We start from the raw sequence: 17,563 nt of genomic DNA, 5'->3' as shown, positions 1-17,563 counted from the left end.
TGGCGGAGCATGTGACTGCGGCTTAAACCAACCAACCTGGCCTTTCCTCTTCATTGTTTCCGCCCTCTGTCGCACTTCTCCCTGCGCTGGCCTCTACTTCTTGGGCATTCTTTTTTCTTTTCCCTCTTCCTTTCCTTCTTATTAACTAGCATTCGCATTTTGTTGGCGTCGCTGGTTTTTAAACGGTCTTCTTTCTTTATTCCTGTGTCGGGACCTAGAGAAGTTCTTCCGGCCACGATCCACCCGAACAGTTCATTCACGACACGATACATAATACTATGCCCCGAGTCTGATCTTGTGCCCCGCCGACCAACTCATTCTCTCTCACGAAATATTTGCATTGATTGCTATACCCCATCTATAATCATACAACCTTGATAACACCATGGTGGACTGGCTCAGTCTCGCCGTGCCGCTCGCCTACCTGGGCGTTCTAATCGGCTCATTGGCAACTTTCTCTTCGCTATACCGCAAGCGCAAGGCCAGTACGTTTATCTACCGATCCCTCTACCTATTCCCTTGAAAATGCGCTCTTGGCTAATTCAAATCTTGTGTGATTGCAGGAAAGGCTGCCTCTTTGGAACCATGGTTTCCCGCACACCTCCAACGAGATATTTACTTCTCCCTCATGCACCTTGATCCGCCCGCAACCTCGTCCAAAGAGAAGAAGGCCCCCGCCGTGCCGGAGTCGGTACTCAAGGCTGCGCTGTTGAGACGGGCTGCGGAAGACATTAAGCGCGTCATGGCACTCCGGAGCCAGAAGCAGGCACTGGCTATGCTTTTGCAACGGGGCAGTGTGGGAGATGACCTGTGGCAGCGCTTCTTGAGAGCCGAGAAGGAGATGGAAGATGAGGTTCGCGATGTTGTGTCTGAGGTGATTTTTTTTTTCTTTTTCTATCTGCTATCTTTTATCTATGTTCGAGTCTAGTTGCTAACTGGATAACCCCAATAGGCCAACGCTTACGCACCTAACTGGGGCCAAACTATTTTCCAATCGGCAAACGAGATGATGAACAACACAATTTTCCGGGAGCGAGTCGAAGCCCAACAAGCAAAATTGCAGGAGGAGCGTGAATGGTGGGATCGGAAGAAGGCCACTGTTATGAAAGAATTGGATGGCGAAGGATCTACCGACAAGGGTGAATCGACTGCAGCCCAAACCACGACAAAAACCGCGCCTTCTGAAGTAAAGACCCCCGAATCCTCAGCTGCCCCATCCATGACTGGAAGTGATGATGATGCTGTTTTGGTTGAGGCTGATCAGCAGAGCGCGAACACACCAGGGACTCCTGGGAAGAAGAAGAAGGGCAAGAAATGAGTGGTAAACAGCTGCTATCCATTACCGATCAATCAATTCCATGTGAAATTACTGTCTTCAATATATCTATGGGGTGTTTTCCTTGAACTATGGTCTATATTGGTTTTCATCTAGTCTACATCTGTTCTCTCTATTCAGACCGGCTAGAACATGGTGCTTCACTGTATGGGTGTATATTTATAGCTACTGTTTATATAGATTGTAATTGTCAATCGCTGCGAAGCTTCATCTTGCTCCTTTCAAGTTTGAATGTTCAGAGAGAAGTCATCATTTATTTGTTCTAATATACATCAGAGCCATTTTGTTCATATATTCACCTCCGAAAACGCCAGTGTATGCTTGGATGACACCTAGCTACGCCAATAAATTAAATATACAAGGATACTCTTGAAGATCAGCCTGGATATCGGAATGCATGCCACAGGCATGGACCAAGAAATTGCAATAGGCAAACTAAAGAAGTAGACCATCTTCCTTCCTCAGTGGCGATCCGAGATCAATCCCGGAAACCCCCATCTCTGCTGCGGCTGTTGCGATTTGGCCTTCGACCTGATCAGGGTGTGTGGCTGTCCGGCCCATCACGGCTCGTAGCAGATCACCCAAGATTTCGAGCTGATAGTGCTGTTTCTCTTGTGGGTCTAGGTGCTCGGGGCTCAGCCCTTGCGCTTGAAGAGCTGCGGCTTTGCGTTCGCTCAGAATCTCCACGAGTCGGTTGACTTGAGCAATGTTTTCTTTGCTCTTCGGGGTGGACGAGAGTCGACGCAATCGACGCTTGGGCGTATCTGCGGGTACGCCAGCCATGCGTGCTACTTGGAGAATGATGGACCGAGCGGTGACTTCGTCTGGGAAGATGCTAAATGTCATTCCCATCGAATAGAGTGCGACAATAGTACCATGGAGATCTTTGGAAAGACAGAAGCAACGGACAATCTGATCATATAGTTCTTTGGAGAAATCCTCTTGGGTAGATGATTTTCCACGTGGTGTCAGCTGGGAATACCACTGCATCATTTCTTGATAGAGGCCGCGGGCGGATGGGAATCCTGCGTCAAATGCTGTTCGTCCCCGATCATACTGGAGCTTTCCGCAGTCCCACAGACAGGCGTAGGTCTCTAGGTCGGGCTTGATGGAAGCGGTCATGGTCTTGAACTTGTTCCAAACAGAACGGACGTCTTGTTTCCTTAACTCGGCGTATAAGAGATGGTTCATGAAGTAGGAATTGGGCTGGATACGTCCATCTCCCAGGCATTTGACCAGATATTTGATCATGTCATCATCGCTCCTTCGAGTATAGTGAAGGAGAAGGATTGAAAAAGTCTCGATGTTCGCGGGAGGCACTACCCTTTGCATGAACTTCGGTATACGAGCATTGCCCGATCCTTGAGCCGCAGACAACCGGGGAGGACTTCCAGATAATTCCGCCCTTGCCCAAACAGTGTCAATCCGCTGCTGAATCATGGCCCATCCTAACCGTTCGGCTTTATCACGGGCAGCGAAGCTTCCTTCTCGGAGCCAGCCTGCAATCACACCGTTGAGGTGCTTTGGGTCTGGTTTGACGCCTCGCTCGTACATCAGCTCAACTACCGATGCAGCTGAGTCCACTTCGCCCATTCCAATTAGTTTTTTCATCCAGCTTGCATAGAAAAATCTGTTTTGGAACCGCCGTGGCAACATCGTAAGCGCTGAGAGAGATACTTTGTTCAGATCTTTTTCATTGATGCTGGACGCATGGAGATTGCCGGCCACACCCAAAGCTGCCTTGTACAGGGCAGTCGAGTCATTTGCTGGATCCTGGCCGGTGACCATCATATCTTTGAAAACTGCAATGGCGAGATGAAGCCGATTGGCCTTGAGGAGGCCAATACTGATATGATCATAGTCGCCCATAGTCATCTGAGAACCAAGGAAAGTTTTTAGTTGCAGATATAATGCCCAAGCTTTTATCTCCGCTTCCTTTCCAGACTGTCTCCCCCAGGCCGTGATGATTGGGATGAGAACACGAGACTGGCGTGACTTGTCGTTTGCTAAAAACGCAAGAGCAATGTCCTGAGCTCGCTGAGGATCCTCTGCAGCGGCAAAAAGCCGTACTCCCAAATTCCAATATGCCTCCAAATCTTCCTTTCTTTGAGAGAGTTCTGCTTGACGTGCCTCCCATTGATCCAGTGCTTGGTTCGTTTTGCCACTGTTCTGAAGGGATTCGATGTACGCGAGAATATGCGGAGTCGAGAGAGATTTGCCGACGGACATTATATCTTCTGCAACCATCTGCAAATGGGTTGTTCGCGATGTCCCTGTGGCCTCCCCGGTGGTTTGCGAGTCCCATACTAAACTTATCGCTTCTTCGGGCATCGATTCAAGAAATCCTGGGGCGACTTGTTTGCAACGACGATACCATTTCCACAGTTCGTGTCTAAGTGGATCGTTCGAACTGTTATGCGCGAACTTCCTAAGGCATTCATTAAACTTGTCCACGTATGAATTGGCCTCCGAGAATCTCAACACGACCTCGTAGGGTTTCTTGGCCATCGGCACTTGCGCATCCTTGGGTTCCCCTTCTTCACCCCAATCCTCCTCCTCTTTAGCCAGGCTATCGAATTCCTCCTTCAGCATCTCATCTAGCTCTTCGTCGAAAATACTCTCTAGCCCAACACCAGCATCTTCTTTACCCCTCCTGGCTGCATGCTGACGTAGAGCTTCAAGAGCGACGGCTCTATCCTTCTCTGGCAAGCTCTTCATAAACGGGCTGTTGGCAGTGAAAGGGCCCTCCTTTAGCTCCTGCAGTTCCCGCTCCAACTTGGAGAGCTCATCTTCCACTTCTTTCCGGTCGGCTTGATCTTCAGCTTCCGGATCGACTCTTCTCCTTGTTTTGCTCCCTTTGGTATCTTGTTCATAGAAATTGACTTTTTCATCTGGTCCGCCAAAGTTAAGGGAGCGTGGCGTTACGATCGAAAATGTTCGCGGGCGAGGAAGAGACGAAACCGACGGGCTTCTGCGGGCCACATGCTGATACCACCGAGCCCCTTGTACGGCCTGGCGGAGCATGGAGTGTGAGTGTTTATATCATCGGCTAGTATATTAAAAAGATAAAAATGCAATATGCAAAGACTGAAAGGAGAGTGGTGATTGATTGTTGAATTGATTGCGAAAGAAGATGGGTTTGAAGCTCCGCGGCGGAAAACCAATACCACCCGTTTTGGCTTAGCGTCAGACGCGAGTTCCGCCGCGGATTTCCAGACAATCAACGGAGCAACAGTGACCATCCCAGAAAACCAGCAGGACAAGGGGAGGCACAATGGACGTGGATCTGCCAGAGACTGAGGCATTCGAATCATCAAAGGATGGCCTCAACAACCAGGTAAGTCCGAGACAAAACGCCGTCTGTATCTCAAGAAGAACTCACAAGAGAACTAGGGTGTGTACATCTACCAACCTGCGAAACCGTCCAAAGCCAACGGAGAGCGACCATCGAAGCGTCGAAAGGTAGCAGAAGATAAGAAGGACCAGGGCGACCAGCTGTATCCATTTGCGCCTCTGTTGGATGGGGATGAAAATGCAGCATCGATTGAATTGAGGTATAGCACTTATCAAAAACTGTGGTCTGAACAGGAGCAAAAGATCCAGGTTAGTAGGGGCAATGATCTCGCTACGGACTCTGGAAATCTTGGAATTGCGTCTAAACATGCTATAGGAAATACTGGAGGATGTGGATTCCAAAGTTCTGGACAACGTCTCCTCTTTCGTCAGAACAACCTCGTCGCAGACGTGAGTACATGCGCCTATTGAAATGCATTCTCGCAGAATTCCTAATTCCTCAATTAGATACCATGGCTGTATCCCTGCAGCATTGGTTACTGTCGGATCGAATGTCTCTTCGCTTGGCAGACTTTTGACTCGACTTAATGACCGACTGTCAACAACAGGGGAAGGCGGAGTTGTCGTGCTGGAGTCTGGTGATGCGCCCAACCTCAAGGCAACGTTAAAAAATATTATTCGAGCAGCTATTACGAATACAGAAGGAAACGACGGTTATCAATCTTTTCTTACTGATCGAGATGTTTGCGCACCTTATTCCCAATACTCGACGATGCGAAACTAATGATAAATCCGTTCCAGGGACCTAGACTTCTTGCATACGATCTTGACTTGCTTAGTGAATATGTGAAAAGGAAAGGAACCACGAAATTGGTTCTGGCCTTTCGAGACAGTGAAGCCTTTGACCCGAACCTGCTAACCGACCTCTTGTCATTGCTGAGGTGAGTGTCTATCCAAATCTACTGGTAACTTTGGAATCTAACCCTTCTATTAGTTCTTGGCTAGATAGAATACCATTTACTTTGCTATTTGGTATCTCGACCTCAGTCGAGCTTTTCGAGGGGCGGCTACCGCGGTCAAGTGTTGCCTTGCTTAGGGGCAAATATTTTGAAATCCATGAAGCTAGTAATTGCGTCGACCGTATATACGAACGACTACAAGCAGAGTGTAATGGGCGGTTCTGGTTGGGACGCAATATTACCGGCATTCTGTTTGAAAAGTCAAATGACTACTTTCAAACCCCAGAGGCCTTTAGTCGAACCGTCAAGGTAAGTCTAGTTCTCTTCCAAAGCTTGATCCCAATGCTTCTGTATCTAATTCTGTACAGTACGCATATATGACTCATTTCTTCGCAAATCCATTGTCTGTACTTCTCGCAGACAAAGTTTCTGGAGATTTGCCTTACGGCAAACTCTGTGAGGCAATCAGGAACCTCCCATCTTTCAGAAGGTAAGCACCTGTCTCTTGACCGAGTCTTATTTCGTCTAATCTAGAGATAGGTTCTGCGAAGATTTTGTCCATAATGGTTCCTCTAAGAAAGTGCGTAATCTTCTGGAAGATGACAATCTTCTACTCCAGGAGAGCTTGGAGTATCTGCAAATGGGCCAACAGAAGATGCGGGATATCTTCCAAACCACCAAAATGGTTCAAATGTGCCTCAAAAACTTCAATATTTTCCAGAAAACAACCATGTCGGATCTGTCGATTCGTGCACTTTCTGGGGAACTGCAAGATTCATCGTTCGTGGAGGACATGCTCATGGCAGTGAAGACGCTTGACTCGGAGGCTCTTAAGGACCTCCTTTTCACAGTTATTCCTGGCTCTCTAACGGATACACCTCAGTTCCGAGAAATCCAAGCGGATTTGGACGCTCTGATGCAGACATACGAGGGCACAGAACCGCTGCGAAGCGAACATGACAATCGTAATTCAGTCGTGAAAACAACCATTGTTCAACAACGGGTGAAGCTTAGCAAGGGCAAAGCCAAAATGCCGAAAGAAAATATTGAGTATACGAAGATCATCGATCGCATACATGCTGTGCTCGAGGCCCACCTTGTGGAAACCTTGGTGAGACCACAGGATTTGATCCTACATGAAATATTCTTGCTTGATATGAAGAATCCTTTGAAGGAGACATTCGCACCACGGCCGCGGTTTGCAGTTGAGCGGGCACTGACCAATCCTTTTGATTACCTCGAGTCTACATCAGATGCTGCGGAAACCAAACTTTCAACTAAACAGCCAGCCACGGCGATTCTATATCAGCTTTATCTTGAGTCGGGAGCTTTGGTGAATATTCACGATCTTTGGCAGGCATTTTATGCCGTCTTTAAAAGTGATAAAAAGGGCAGCTGTGATATGCGAGTGGTTTTGTCTTTGTTTTATAGAGGTCTATCGGAGCTCAAGGCGTTTGGTATGGTTAAAAGCAGCCGGAAAAAGATCGACCATGTCGCCAAATCGGCTTGGGCTGGGCTGTAGTTATTGTATTATAATAAATCATCTTCTAGGAAGCATTCGAGCAGAAATATTCATATTCAAGGGTATCATAAATGCGCAATGAGTAATCGCTTCAACATGAAAAACGAAAAATCTTGTGGCTTCCATCGGCATTAAGCTCTCCGATCAGTGCCGACGATGGGGGAAAATGTAGTCACGAGCCATTTCAATCGCTTTGAACAGGTAGTTGTATTATATCGTCGTTGCCCAGTGGACGTCCTCCGTCACTCAAGACCATTGCCTCTCTTCTGCGTCTTCTCAGAGCTTGTTCCTCGGGGCTTCTTTCCTGGAGACGCCTACCTGAATACTGGCTCATGCCGGCTGTGTCCTCACCATCAACCATCCATACGTCGCTCCCCGCATAATCTTCGTCGTCATGGTCGTTTTCTTCCATCACACTACCCATGAGACCGTGTTTCCGGAGTTGCTTCGCCCCGTCCGGATGTGAAGAAAGGGTACCAAATATCGAGCTCATGACAGTATCATCATACCACCACGTCTTCATAAGTATTACCACATCCTGTCTCCGTGAGGTTTCGGACATTGCACACGGAAATGGATATTTTGAGAGCCATCGACTGATTATTCCAGCTTCTAAAGCGGCAGGTATATTCTCCGGGAGTATTATGTTGATGGTGTTCAAAGCTTTTCTCTCCCCCAATGGCCTCGTTTTGGGAAGGATAGGAGAGACAGTATCACAGGTTTCTTCGGTATGCTCCTCGAGGAAGTTGCAGAGGCAGTCGACAAGAGCATTGTAGGTGGGAAGGTCTTTTAAACGGGCACAAACGGACGTTCGCGATACTGCATCACCGTGTCAAATGGCAAAAATTCTTCTTGAATTAATATTTGTGGGAGGCCCATACATGCTCTGTTGGACACTAAAAAGTGCATTGCGCTGAGCGCCTTGCTCCGTCGTCCTTGATGTTTACTTGCAAGATCTTGAAGAAGTAAATCCCGAGTTGAACCTTTTGTAGACCGCTCTGAAATAATACGCAAAGCTCTACCGGGTAAAAAGTCAGCTTGGTTCTTATATGTGGACAATACTGTAGTCTCATACGCTGCACGAAGGTCATAGCTCGTGCTCTGGGAGAGCTTGAGGAGAGTATCTAATTTCAGAGCTGGAAAGAGGGGTATCAGCTTGAAAGTTTCTTCCTTGTTGCAATCGAATGTTTGCGAACCATCTTCTGTGCCCTCACTGATCATCTTATCTTCCTTCTCGACATGCTTGATTTCTGTTAGATCGCGCACTCGGCGGAGATCCGTAGCAATCCCGCGGACGGCGAAGAATAGAGACACCCCTACACAGTCAGCTACATGATCAATGGTTATGAATGAAGGAATGAATTTATACCGAGGCATAGCCATAGCAGGCTATCATTTAAATGAGTAGCCATCGTCCTTCTGGATACAGACTCATGCCAATATCAGAAAAGTGACATGATGGGTTTCGAGTGAATGCGGAGAATCCAGAAGGCGGTGCGGCAGAATCCCGCTGATGAAGGCGGTGAACACCTTTTTTTGGCGGCGATCCAAAAAAAAAAAAAGAAAATCCCAAAATCTCGGCGGAGGAACAGAACCGTCTGCTTCAACACCAGCGCACCAACATGCCGCCTTCGCAGCTGAAGCAGCTCAAGGCTTCCCTTCGGGACAGTGGGGTGCTAGGTCCCCAGAAGTCGAAAAAGGAGAAGCGACAGAATGCGAAAACCGGCGGTAGTACTCAGGATCGCAACCAGCGCAATGCTGCTCTACAGGCCATCAGAGATCGGTTCAATCCGTTCGAGATCAAGACAACTGCCAACCGCGCAAAATTCGATGTAACCACCAGAGATACGGGTTCCAAGCCCACCAATGCAAGACCTGGAGTGACCAAGTCATTGGGCGAGGAAAAGGTAAGTTCCATCGCACCATTGACATGAAAAGGAATATGCAGCTCACTGTACACTTTCCAGAGACGCCAAACGCTCCTGAGGGAGATGAACCGGAGGAACAAAGTTGGTGGTATTATGGATCGCCGTTTTGGTGAAGACGACCCGACCATGACGCCTGAAGAGAGAGCTGCCGAACGATTTGCCCGAGAAAGTCAAAAGAAGATGCGAAAGGAATCGATGTTTAACCTCGAGGACGATGAAGATGAGATGCAACTTACACACTTGGGCCAGTCGTTGACTTTTGGCGATGATACAAACCAAGACGACTTCGAGGCTGGCGATCTGGGTGGAGCTGACGATGATGATATGTCGGATTCCGAAATGCTCAAGAAAAGAAAGCGAGTCATTAATGATGACGATGAACTGGAGAATGTGATGGATGACGATGAAGAGGCGTTACCAGAGCGCAAAAAATCGAAGCATGAAGTCATGAAGGAAGTCATCGCCAAGTCCAAGTTTCACAAACTTGAGCGCCAAAAAGCCAAGGAGGACGACGACGATCTCCGTGAAGAGCTTGACCAAGGTCTCGGAGATCTCTTTACGATGCTAAGGGGTGCGAAGCCTCCACCCAAACCGGAACCCCCGAAGGACGATTTGGCATCAATGAATCCTGATCGCGCGGCTCTACTGGGAGAATCTTCCGACAAGAACCTCGATAGGGAATACGATCAACATATAAGGCAAATGACCTTTGACAAGCGATCCATGCCAACAGACCGAACGAAGACGGAGGAGGAGAAGATCGAAGAAGAAGCACAGAGATTGAAGGCTCTTGAGGAAGAGCGAATTCGAAGAATGCGCGGCGAAGAAGAAAGCGACGAACAGGACGATGAAGATGATGATGGCGAAGAAGGGTCCGGCGACGAATCTTCTGAAGACGAATCCATCCCCGACGACGCAATGGCTTTTGGACTGCAGCAGCCCACTAACCAAAGGACCACTCGTCCTGAGATGGGTGTTGAAGACGAGGATGATTTCATCATCGACGACGACCTTGTCGAAACTAGGTCCGATGTCAGCCTGACTTTCGATGAGAGTGACGAAGATGAGGAAATGTTTTCCGAGGAAGAGTCTGTGCAATCTGAACAGGAGGATGATCTTATCAATGGAATGACCCTTCCTGAAGACAAAACCGGAAGCACCTCCATTGCAATCGATAGTGCACAGGGTGCTAACGAAGGTCTGGCATTCACATATCCTTGCCCTCAAGACCATGAGAGTTTCCTCCAAATCATCAAAGATGTCTCAGTGGAAGATTTACCTACTGTAGTCCAGCGAATTCGTGCACTTCATCACCCTCGACTTCACAGTGATAACAAGATGAAACTCGGTCGTTTCGCTGCAGTGCTCGTCCAGCACATTGCATACATGGCAGAGCAACCGGAGCACCCTCCTTTCGCCATTCTGGAGAATATCCTGCGTCACATTCACTCCCTGGCAAAAACACACCCTGAAAACGTATGCAGGGCATTTAGGACTTACCTACGTGAGATGTCTACAGAACGACCGCTCAACCTTCGGGCTGGGGACCTGGTTATTCTGACCGGGATTGCAACTATCTTCCCGACTTCAGATCACTTCCACGCCATCGCAACACCGGCACAGTTGTCTCTCGCCCGCTACCTGGGACAGGGCGCCGTGGATTCCTTGGCTGATTTCGCGACAGGCACTTACGCTGCTAGTCTGTATATCCAGTACCAAACTATCTCGAAACGGTACATGCCTGAATTCATCAACTTCACCCTCAACACCCTGTGCACACTCGCCCCGGGGCAACCAAAGGACAGACTTGGCTACTTCCCATCAAGAAGCCCGGAAGAATCCCTTCGATTAACTGCCTCGAAGCCCGTCTCTTACCGGAAGCTTCAATTCTGGGACATTGCTGGCCCGGAGTCCGGAAAGCGTGCTCAGGAAGAGCTGAAGCTTTCTCTCATCGTCACCCTCGTTACCCTCCTCAACAACGCATCCGATCTGTGGGCCACCAAGTCGGCATTCGTCGAGATCTTCGAGCCGACCCAGCGCGTCCTGCAATATCTGAGCAAGTCCTGCCGCGGCAAAGTCTCCGCCCCGGCTCTGGATACCATCCAATCTACCCTCGACAACATCGATAGCCATCTCACGCAGGCCATTCGAGCCCGCCGCCCGCTCCTCCTGCACAACCACCGCCGTCTGGCGATCAAGACCGCCATCCCGAAGTTCGAGGAAACCTTCAACCCGGACAAGCACTACGACCCCAACCGCGAGCGTGCGGAACTCGCCCGTGTCAAGAAGGAATACAAGCGCGAGCACAAGGGCGCTATGCGGGAACTTCGCAAGGACGCCAGCTTTGTGGCGCGCGAGAAGCTGCGCGACAAGAAGGAGCGCGACGCCGAGTACGAGAAGAAGTACAAGAGGCTTGTGGCCGAGGTGCAGAACGAAGAGGGACGGGCAGCCAATGCCTACGAGAAAGAGAAGAGATTGCGACAGGGCAAGCGGTAGTGAAGTCTATCTTTGCTTCGCTCATGTCACTTCGCTGTTTTATTCTACATTTTATGCGGCGTTATGCTTGCATGTGTATATACATCTACATTATGTTCACGTGTTTCTACATTGTTATGGGGACAAACAAAAGAACTTTTTTTTTTTTTCGGATTATACATCCCAGTCATGTCATTTCTATAATTAATCCTATTCACCCCCTTTAAAGAGATGTAAAAACTTTCCTGTGGTATTTACAAGTAGTAAACATCAAAGTCATAAGCAAAAACATTTAAACGTCCATAAACAACAAACAGCCCCTACTGCGCTAATTCCGTCCCAATACTGACCAAGTATTCACAACGTTCTCTCTGATCCACCGGAACGGTCTCCATCTTCGTTTGGTTGGTCCTGAGGAAGAGTCGACGATATCCTTCATCTCCCCAGGTATCCCACTTAGGGCTTCCCTGAGAACGATGAGTGTTGGGATCAAAGTTCTTGATGAAACTCGTCCAGTAACCTTGCATGACCGGGATGATGGCAGCATTGGTGTTGGAATATGACTTGGGAGCACCACCGTTCACATTCTCAGGTCCCCAGATTGCGCCGACCTCCACTGTGTGATCTACACCGAGACCTGATTCCTCCTTGGGTGGATCCAGTACAGCATAGTGGTAGTTCCAGCTCGGGAGTCCGGCTTTAGCGTACGTATGGGACATGTCGATACCGGGGCAAATGTAGCGCATCTCACCATACGCATTGCTAGCAGGTCGCCAGTATGGGCCAGCCTTGGGGAAAGATTGCGTTTGGTTCTTCTGCAGGTACAATTCGTTGATTTTCCGAAGTTGATCGAGCTTAATCTTTGGGAATTGGCTCTGCAGGAATCTGTCCGATTGTGCGACGCTAGAAACGCTCTTGGGTACAAATGTCGTGCCTTCGTTCGTGTCATCGCCAAATATGACCGGGACCTTGACGAATTTGCCCTGGTGGAAGAGGAGAAATGTGTAGTCTTGAACAAGGTCGCCGTCGACTACCGGTGAATACAGATAGAGCGGTGGCTTCTGCGCTCCTGGAAGGGGGGTGTTGAAGTTCTCACGCTGCAAGTCTGTAACATTTAAGCCGCGCAAGCATGCCAGTGTATCGTTGTCGCTGGCGCATCCGGTACGGATGACTAGATTGTTGTAGGCAAATTGACTTTCATCCAAAGTCAACATACTACCGAAACTCTGGGACTCTGCCGCAGCAGCATGGAACAAGCCTTGGTCTTTCCCACCATAGGCCGAAAGAAGGAGTGTAATCGAAGCTGCTCCTGCACTATCACCACCCAGGACAACATGGTTGGGGTCACCACCAAACTGAGAACGCATTGATGTCAGATCGTGAACAAGTACAATGAAGAAGATAATCTAAACCTTGCTGATATGCTTCTGAACCCACTCCAAGGCCTTGATCTGGTCTTTTAAACCATTGTTCACACTTCCACCCTTTTCAACTTCTGCGCCAGCCAAGAACCCGTATGGACCAACTCGGTAGTTGAATGTAACCACGACAATACCCATGCCGGACGCTTTGATTAACCCAGTTCCATTGTAGTTGGCGTTTGAATTAGTATTGAAACCTCCTCCTTGGATCCAAAAGAAAACGGGAAGCTTGGTCGAGTTTGATGATCGCGCAGGAGCAAAGACGTCTAGGAAAAGGCAATCCTCTGATGTTCCAGACGGAATGGGGCTCTTCCCGGTAGGAATGCATTTTGAGCGATGCTGATGATATATGGTCAGCATAAAGCGAACATTAACAGCCATATGAACACACCTTCGTTGCATGTTGTATATCATTGGTAGATACGGGGTCCTGCGGTGCTGCAAAGCGCAGGGAATCCATGGGGGCGGCAGCATAGCGTATCCCCAGCCATTGGTTGATATTATTTGATAGAGCCTGACCCTGGTATTTTGAATAACCCAAGTCTACCAAAGTACTCTGCGCAAGTACCGAAGATAAAAATAATAGAAACACCACCGAGGGTAGACCGAGGAGAGACATGTTGGCAATAGCCACAACCTATCGCTCACCAGTCTATCCTCAGGCGGGCCTGTCGAATATTATATACGACCGACACAGACCGTACTTGACGTAAAGATAGAACACTAGTGGAAATCAAATCCAGGAGGCCTTAAAGTAATAATTATGGGAACTAATGATCACGCCAACCAACAGGGAATAACATCGACGAAAACGGTAACGATTTCATCAATGATTCCAAGGGAGTATCATGGTTGGTTTCTTCTGCCTGCCAAGGACCGTGGAATAATGGGGGCCACGGCACGCGAGCTAAATAAATGCATAACCCGTGCAGGTATAGCCCAATCTTTTGGGGGGCCTCGCGTGGATTCGGGGATTATCACAGTGTGTGCTGGTACACTGCCACCCCATCCCGCTGACAGGGAAACAAGGCTGGCTCCCTGGCCCAAAGAGGCCCTGCGTTTATTGCATTATGGACGAAAAGCACCCGATTTTGCATATTTCCAGCCAAGAAAACAATGGCGTTATTGGGAGCAAACCTGGCGATGGGCCTACAGCAAACATGAATCGGCAATTCCGGGCATCAAGACTGCGAAGTGCGAAGGTGACTTCAGACTTGACAAGAGCAGGCGAGGGATCGACACAGAACTATTGACGGATATTTGCAGTTTCAGCCATCCGTGAGACGGTAAACCCCATTCTGGTGGGACGATTCATAGACAGAATTCGCCGAACTCATTTTATCCTGATGGAGGTCGATGTGTTCTTGGAAGATTGGGCGTTGCAGGAGTTGGAGTCTGAAGAGGGGGATATTCCCTCGTTTCACCCCTCGTAGAAACCTTCCTTGGTGGACAATCGAATTCCCCATTGATGGACTTATTATTCCAATCCGAAATCACGTTGACCCTTGCACAACGACCAAAGAAGGTGGGGATGGAAGGGGAAGATCAAGATCGGTGATGTGGAGAAGAGACGGAGATGGAGAAACAGAGACAGACGCCAAACTCCAACTTCTCTCCACCACCGCGTGTGCTTTCTCGATCGCACCACCTGACGTCAGTCCGCAGGGTTTCATTATTCTTGTTCTCTCTTTACTTGTAATATATCCTCTTCTCCAATTTTTTTTTTCCCTCATAATGCCTCCCCATGGCGACCCCGCACAGGAAGAGGACGAGGATGATTACATGTCTATGGTGATTGAGGAACCCCAACAGAAGGAATCCTTTACCCAGCGAAAACGCAGACAACAACGAGAGGTAAAACCATCATCCTGCGTCTGTGTTATACAAACTAACCATAGTTCGTTAAAAACAGGCAGAAGCCCGCGCCAGGGTTCCCTCCAAAGCCGAACGCGCCGCCGAAGAGGCCGCCCGTCGCGATGCCGCTCTATCCACCAGTACATTAAATCCCTCCAACAAAGGGTTCCAGATGATGGCCAAACTGGGTTTCAAACCAGGAGAGACATTGGGGAAACGCCCGTCTCCCAACAACAACAATGAGACTGGGGGCAAAGACGAGGCGCAGCCGCGAGGCCGAGCGGAGCCCCTTAACCTAGTATTCAAGGAAGATCGGAGTGGTATTGGACTGGAGAACGAGAAGAAGCGCAGATTCCGGGAAGAGGCCGAGGAAGCGGCCAAAAAGGTTAAACATGAGGAGGGCGATTACCGGGATCGGGTTCGGATTGAACGGGAGACTCGCCGACTGGAGGCGCAATTTCATGGTGCGCAGAAGGTCGCAGAACGGTTGGATACGGAAGCGGAGGAAGGAGAACCAGCTGAAGGCAAGCAAGATGATGAAAATGGAGAAGATGGGGATAAAGACAAGCCTGCCGATGAACCAAGCACTGCACAACCCAAAGCGAAAAAGATCAAACCGACTCTGCAAATCAACATTCTCTACCGGGGTCTGGTGCGCGAACGCCAGGAGCGAGACCGTGACATACAGGCTCGACATGCGCTACAAAGCTCTCTCCCTTCCTCATTCTTTCCTACGCCCCAGCTTCCAGGTTTCGATGATCCAACATTAGAGCGAGAGGACAAGGAAGCACTGGGAACCGCCCGACGTGAACCTTCTTCTATTGTTGAAGAAGAAATCGAGGAGGAAGATCCGGAGTTGGACGAATTCAACTCCCTGGAACCAGCTGAGCGGTTGAACCGGTTGGTTCTATACCTACGCGAAAAACATCAATACTGCTTTTGGTGCAAGTATCGCTATGAGACCGCGGACATGGAAGGATGTCCTGGAACTACAGAGGAAGATCATGATTAATGACCTGCATTTTTTTAGACAAAATTAATCTGCGAGAAAAGAAAATTTTATGATATCATAATGTACAGAAGCTAATCAATAATATTACAACCATATGTACAATTTTGAATGAAAAAGAATATCAAACCCATAAATACCATCATAGTGCTCATGACTTGAACCGAAACCACCTTGTTCTCCCCATTAGATATTGGCCCATTTCGAATAATAAAGCAAATCCCATCTATAAGCCAGAAAGAAAGAAGAAACTGAAAACAGTCGAGATCACGAAAGACTCTCCATAAATTGCGTCAAGGAACGATTTTGGCACTTCTGCAACCCCTGATGGCAATCGGCGCAAATGCGCAACGAGCAGAAGACACAGCGATGCCGGATCTCTCGGTCATACTTGTGGCAGGTCATGCAGGGCAAAGGATACCAGAGGTTATTAGCGACGGGCATCGAGCGATGTTCCTGGTAGCAAGCAAAGTGCAGTTTGCCCAGAGGCGGTGCGACGGGGTCATAATCCGCTGGTGTCCAGGGGCCATTGTCGCTTTCTTCGCTGGGTGTTTGCTCTGCGACTGCATCTACATCTGCAGCTGCAGCTGCAGCTGCCCGTGCATCGGCGGTATCAATTTCCGGCTCGGGCTCGGGAATAAAATCTTCGACTGCGAGATCTTCTTTCGCTTCTTCGTCGCTAACCGGGGGTGATTGGACAGGAGATTGGAGAGGTTTTCTGACGGGTTGTTGGATTGGTGGTGACTGGCGCGATGGTGACTGCACCGGGACTTGGATCGGTGCCTGAACAGGTATTTGGACGGGTGGTTGAACAGGCGCTTGAACCGGTTGTTGCTTTGGAAGCGGCGGTGGTTTTCGCTGCACTGGCGCCGATGGTTCTCTGATCACAGGAACTTGAGGACGAGGATAGGGAGAATCAAAGTCACCCCGGAGAATCTGACGATGGTACTCATTCGGATTGACGGACATATCGGTGGGGATTGAGTCTGCTGGGTACGATAGCGGATTGGGAGGCAGTTGCTTCTCGTTTGGACGAGCAGGTCGCACGGGAACACCAGAACCAGCGGGGAGAGGAGCATAATCAGGAGGCGATTCAGGAGGAGAGGGCTCTGGGGATTTCTTCTTGGATTTCATGGCCGAAAGCGAGGGGAGACGAAGGCCTCGCGGGCGTTTTTCCGACTCGAGGATGGCCATATTGAGATATCTGTGAAGCTGAAGAAATAACAGAGAAGAAGAAAAAATAAAAAATAAAAAAAATGATGGAGGTGAAATAGATCTACGCTCTAGAGAGAGAGGAAAAAGGAAAGAAAGAAAAAAAAGAAAGAAAAGAGAAAGACCGGATAATGATGACGAAGATCAAGAGACTTATTATTATTTTCTTCGTCCTGGTCAAGAAACGGCAGATTGGAGGGGCATCCACTTGGCTGGACCCAGAGTTGGCTCAATCTAACTCTACAAGAAGAAGACGGCGACTATTGACTGACCGTACGAAAGCAGCCAAAACCCTCATGGTTTGTTGTCAGACCAGGATTGGCCGTCACCAGCCGATCTGTGATATCGTGATCAGGTGTGTGTTTTTCTTTTTCACCATCGATGCATCATCACGAATAGCGCCTCCAGGCAAAAAGAAGGCAAGATGCTAGATGCAGGAGGTGATGGGAATGAGACAGCATTAGAGGGTGATGGGCTGCAAATCCTGAAGATCCGCATTATCGTCTCAATAGTCAAGATAGTCGATGTCGTTGTCTTGATTTCTATCAACCAT

At 48.8% G+C, this 17,563-nt stretch overlaps 8 protein-coding genes across 8 annotated transcripts; 4 read left to right on the top strand and 4 right to left on the bottom strand.

The window, feature by feature from the left end:
• The first annotated feature begins 71 nt into the window (after positions 1–71).
• Positions 72–1,487, top strand: ASPWEDRAFT_43835 (Sec63 complex subunit SEC66). The gene is made up of 3 exons (XM_040836123.1): positions 72–485; positions 564–874; positions 953–1,487. The coding sequence occupies exons 1-3, from the start codon at positions 386–388 to the stop codon at positions 1,316–1,318; spliced, it is 777 nt and encodes a 258-aa protein (XP_040685513.1). The 5' UTR covers positions 72–385; the 3' UTR covers positions 1,319–1,487.
• A 40-nt stretch (positions 1,488–1,527) lies between these two features.
• On the bottom strand, positions 1,528–4,444 carry ASPWEDRAFT_43834 (pentatricopeptide repeat protein). Its single transcript, XM_040836122.1, has one exon. The coding sequence runs from the start codon at positions 4,358–4,360 to the stop codon at positions 1,772–1,774; it is 2,589 nt and encodes an 862-aa protein (XP_040685512.1). The 5' UTR covers positions 4,361–4,444; the 3' UTR covers positions 1,528–1,771.
• A 166-nt stretch (positions 4,445–4,610) lies between these two features.
• Positions 4,611–7,111, top strand: ASPWEDRAFT_117815 (putative origin recognition complex subunit 3; the record flags this gene model as incomplete). Its single annotated transcript, XM_040828772.1, has 8 exons — positions 4,611–4,673; positions 4,730–4,939; positions 5,007–5,080; positions 5,138–5,372; positions 5,432–5,571; positions 5,625–5,898; positions 5,958–6,079; positions 6,130–7,111. The coding sequence occupies 8 exons, from the start codon at positions 4,611–4,613 to the stop codon at positions 7,109–7,111; spliced, it is 2,100 nt and encodes a 699-aa protein (XP_040685511.1).
• Positions 7,112–7,295: 184 nt separating this feature from the next.
• On the bottom strand, positions 7,296–8,523 carry ASPWEDRAFT_175151 (uncharacterized protein; the record flags this gene model as incomplete). Its single annotated transcript, XM_040831319.1, has 4 exons — positions 7,296–7,930; positions 7,993–8,129; positions 8,187–8,427; positions 8,481–8,523. The coding sequence occupies 4 exons, from the start codon at positions 8,521–8,523 to the stop codon at positions 7,296–7,298; spliced, it is 1,056 nt and encodes a 351-aa protein (XP_040685510.1).
• Positions 8,524–8,733: 210 nt separating this feature from the next.
• ASPWEDRAFT_117715 (snoRNA-binding rRNA-processing protein NOP14) lies at positions 8,734–11,535 on the top strand (the record flags this gene model as incomplete). Its single annotated transcript, XM_040828761.1, has 2 exons — positions 8,734–9,018; positions 9,079–11,535. 2 exons carry the CDS (start codon positions 8,734–8,736, stop codon positions 11,533–11,535), a joined length of 2,742 nt encoding a protein of 913 aa, XP_040685509.1.
• Positions 11,536–11,834: 299 nt separating this feature from the next.
• ASPWEDRAFT_53629 (putative triacylglycerol lipase) lies at positions 11,835–13,554 on the bottom strand (the record flags this gene model as incomplete). Its single annotated transcript, XM_040837920.1, has 3 exons — positions 11,835–12,869; positions 12,927–13,274; positions 13,327–13,554. 3 exons carry the CDS (start codon positions 13,552–13,554, stop codon positions 11,835–11,837), a joined length of 1,611 nt encoding a protein of 536 aa, XP_040685508.1.
• Positions 13,555–14,669: 1,115 nt separating this feature from the next.
• Positions 14,670–15,801, top strand: ASPWEDRAFT_117147 (putative G-patch domain protein; the record flags this gene model as incomplete). The annotated part of the gene is made up of 2 exons (XM_040828713.1): positions 14,670–14,789; positions 14,848–15,801. The coding sequence occupies 2 exons, from the start codon at positions 14,670–14,672 to the stop codon at positions 15,799–15,801; spliced, it is 1,074 nt and encodes a 357-aa protein (XP_040685507.1).
• Positions 15,802–15,832: 31 nt separating this feature from the next.
• ASPWEDRAFT_43828 (uncharacterized protein) lies at positions 15,833–17,242 on the bottom strand. The gene has a single exon (XM_040836121.1). It carries the CDS (start codon positions 16,990–16,992, stop codon positions 16,066–16,068), a length of 927 nt encoding a protein of 308 aa, XP_040685506.1. The 5' UTR covers positions 16,993–17,242; the 3' UTR covers positions 15,833–16,065.
• Between the last annotated feature and the right edge of the window lie 321 nt (positions 17,243–17,563).

This window comes from Aspergillus wentii (assembly GCF_001890725.1).
Source record: "Aspergillus wentii DTO 134E9 unplaced genomic scaffold ASPWEscaffold_7, whole genome shotgun sequence".
NCBI classification, from domain to species: Eukaryota; Fungi; Ascomycota; class Eurotiomycetes; order Eurotiales; family Aspergillaceae; genus Aspergillus; species Aspergillus wentii.
Note: the sequence above shows the minus strand (reverse complement) of the source record. Positions and strands in the feature narration are given on the sequence as shown.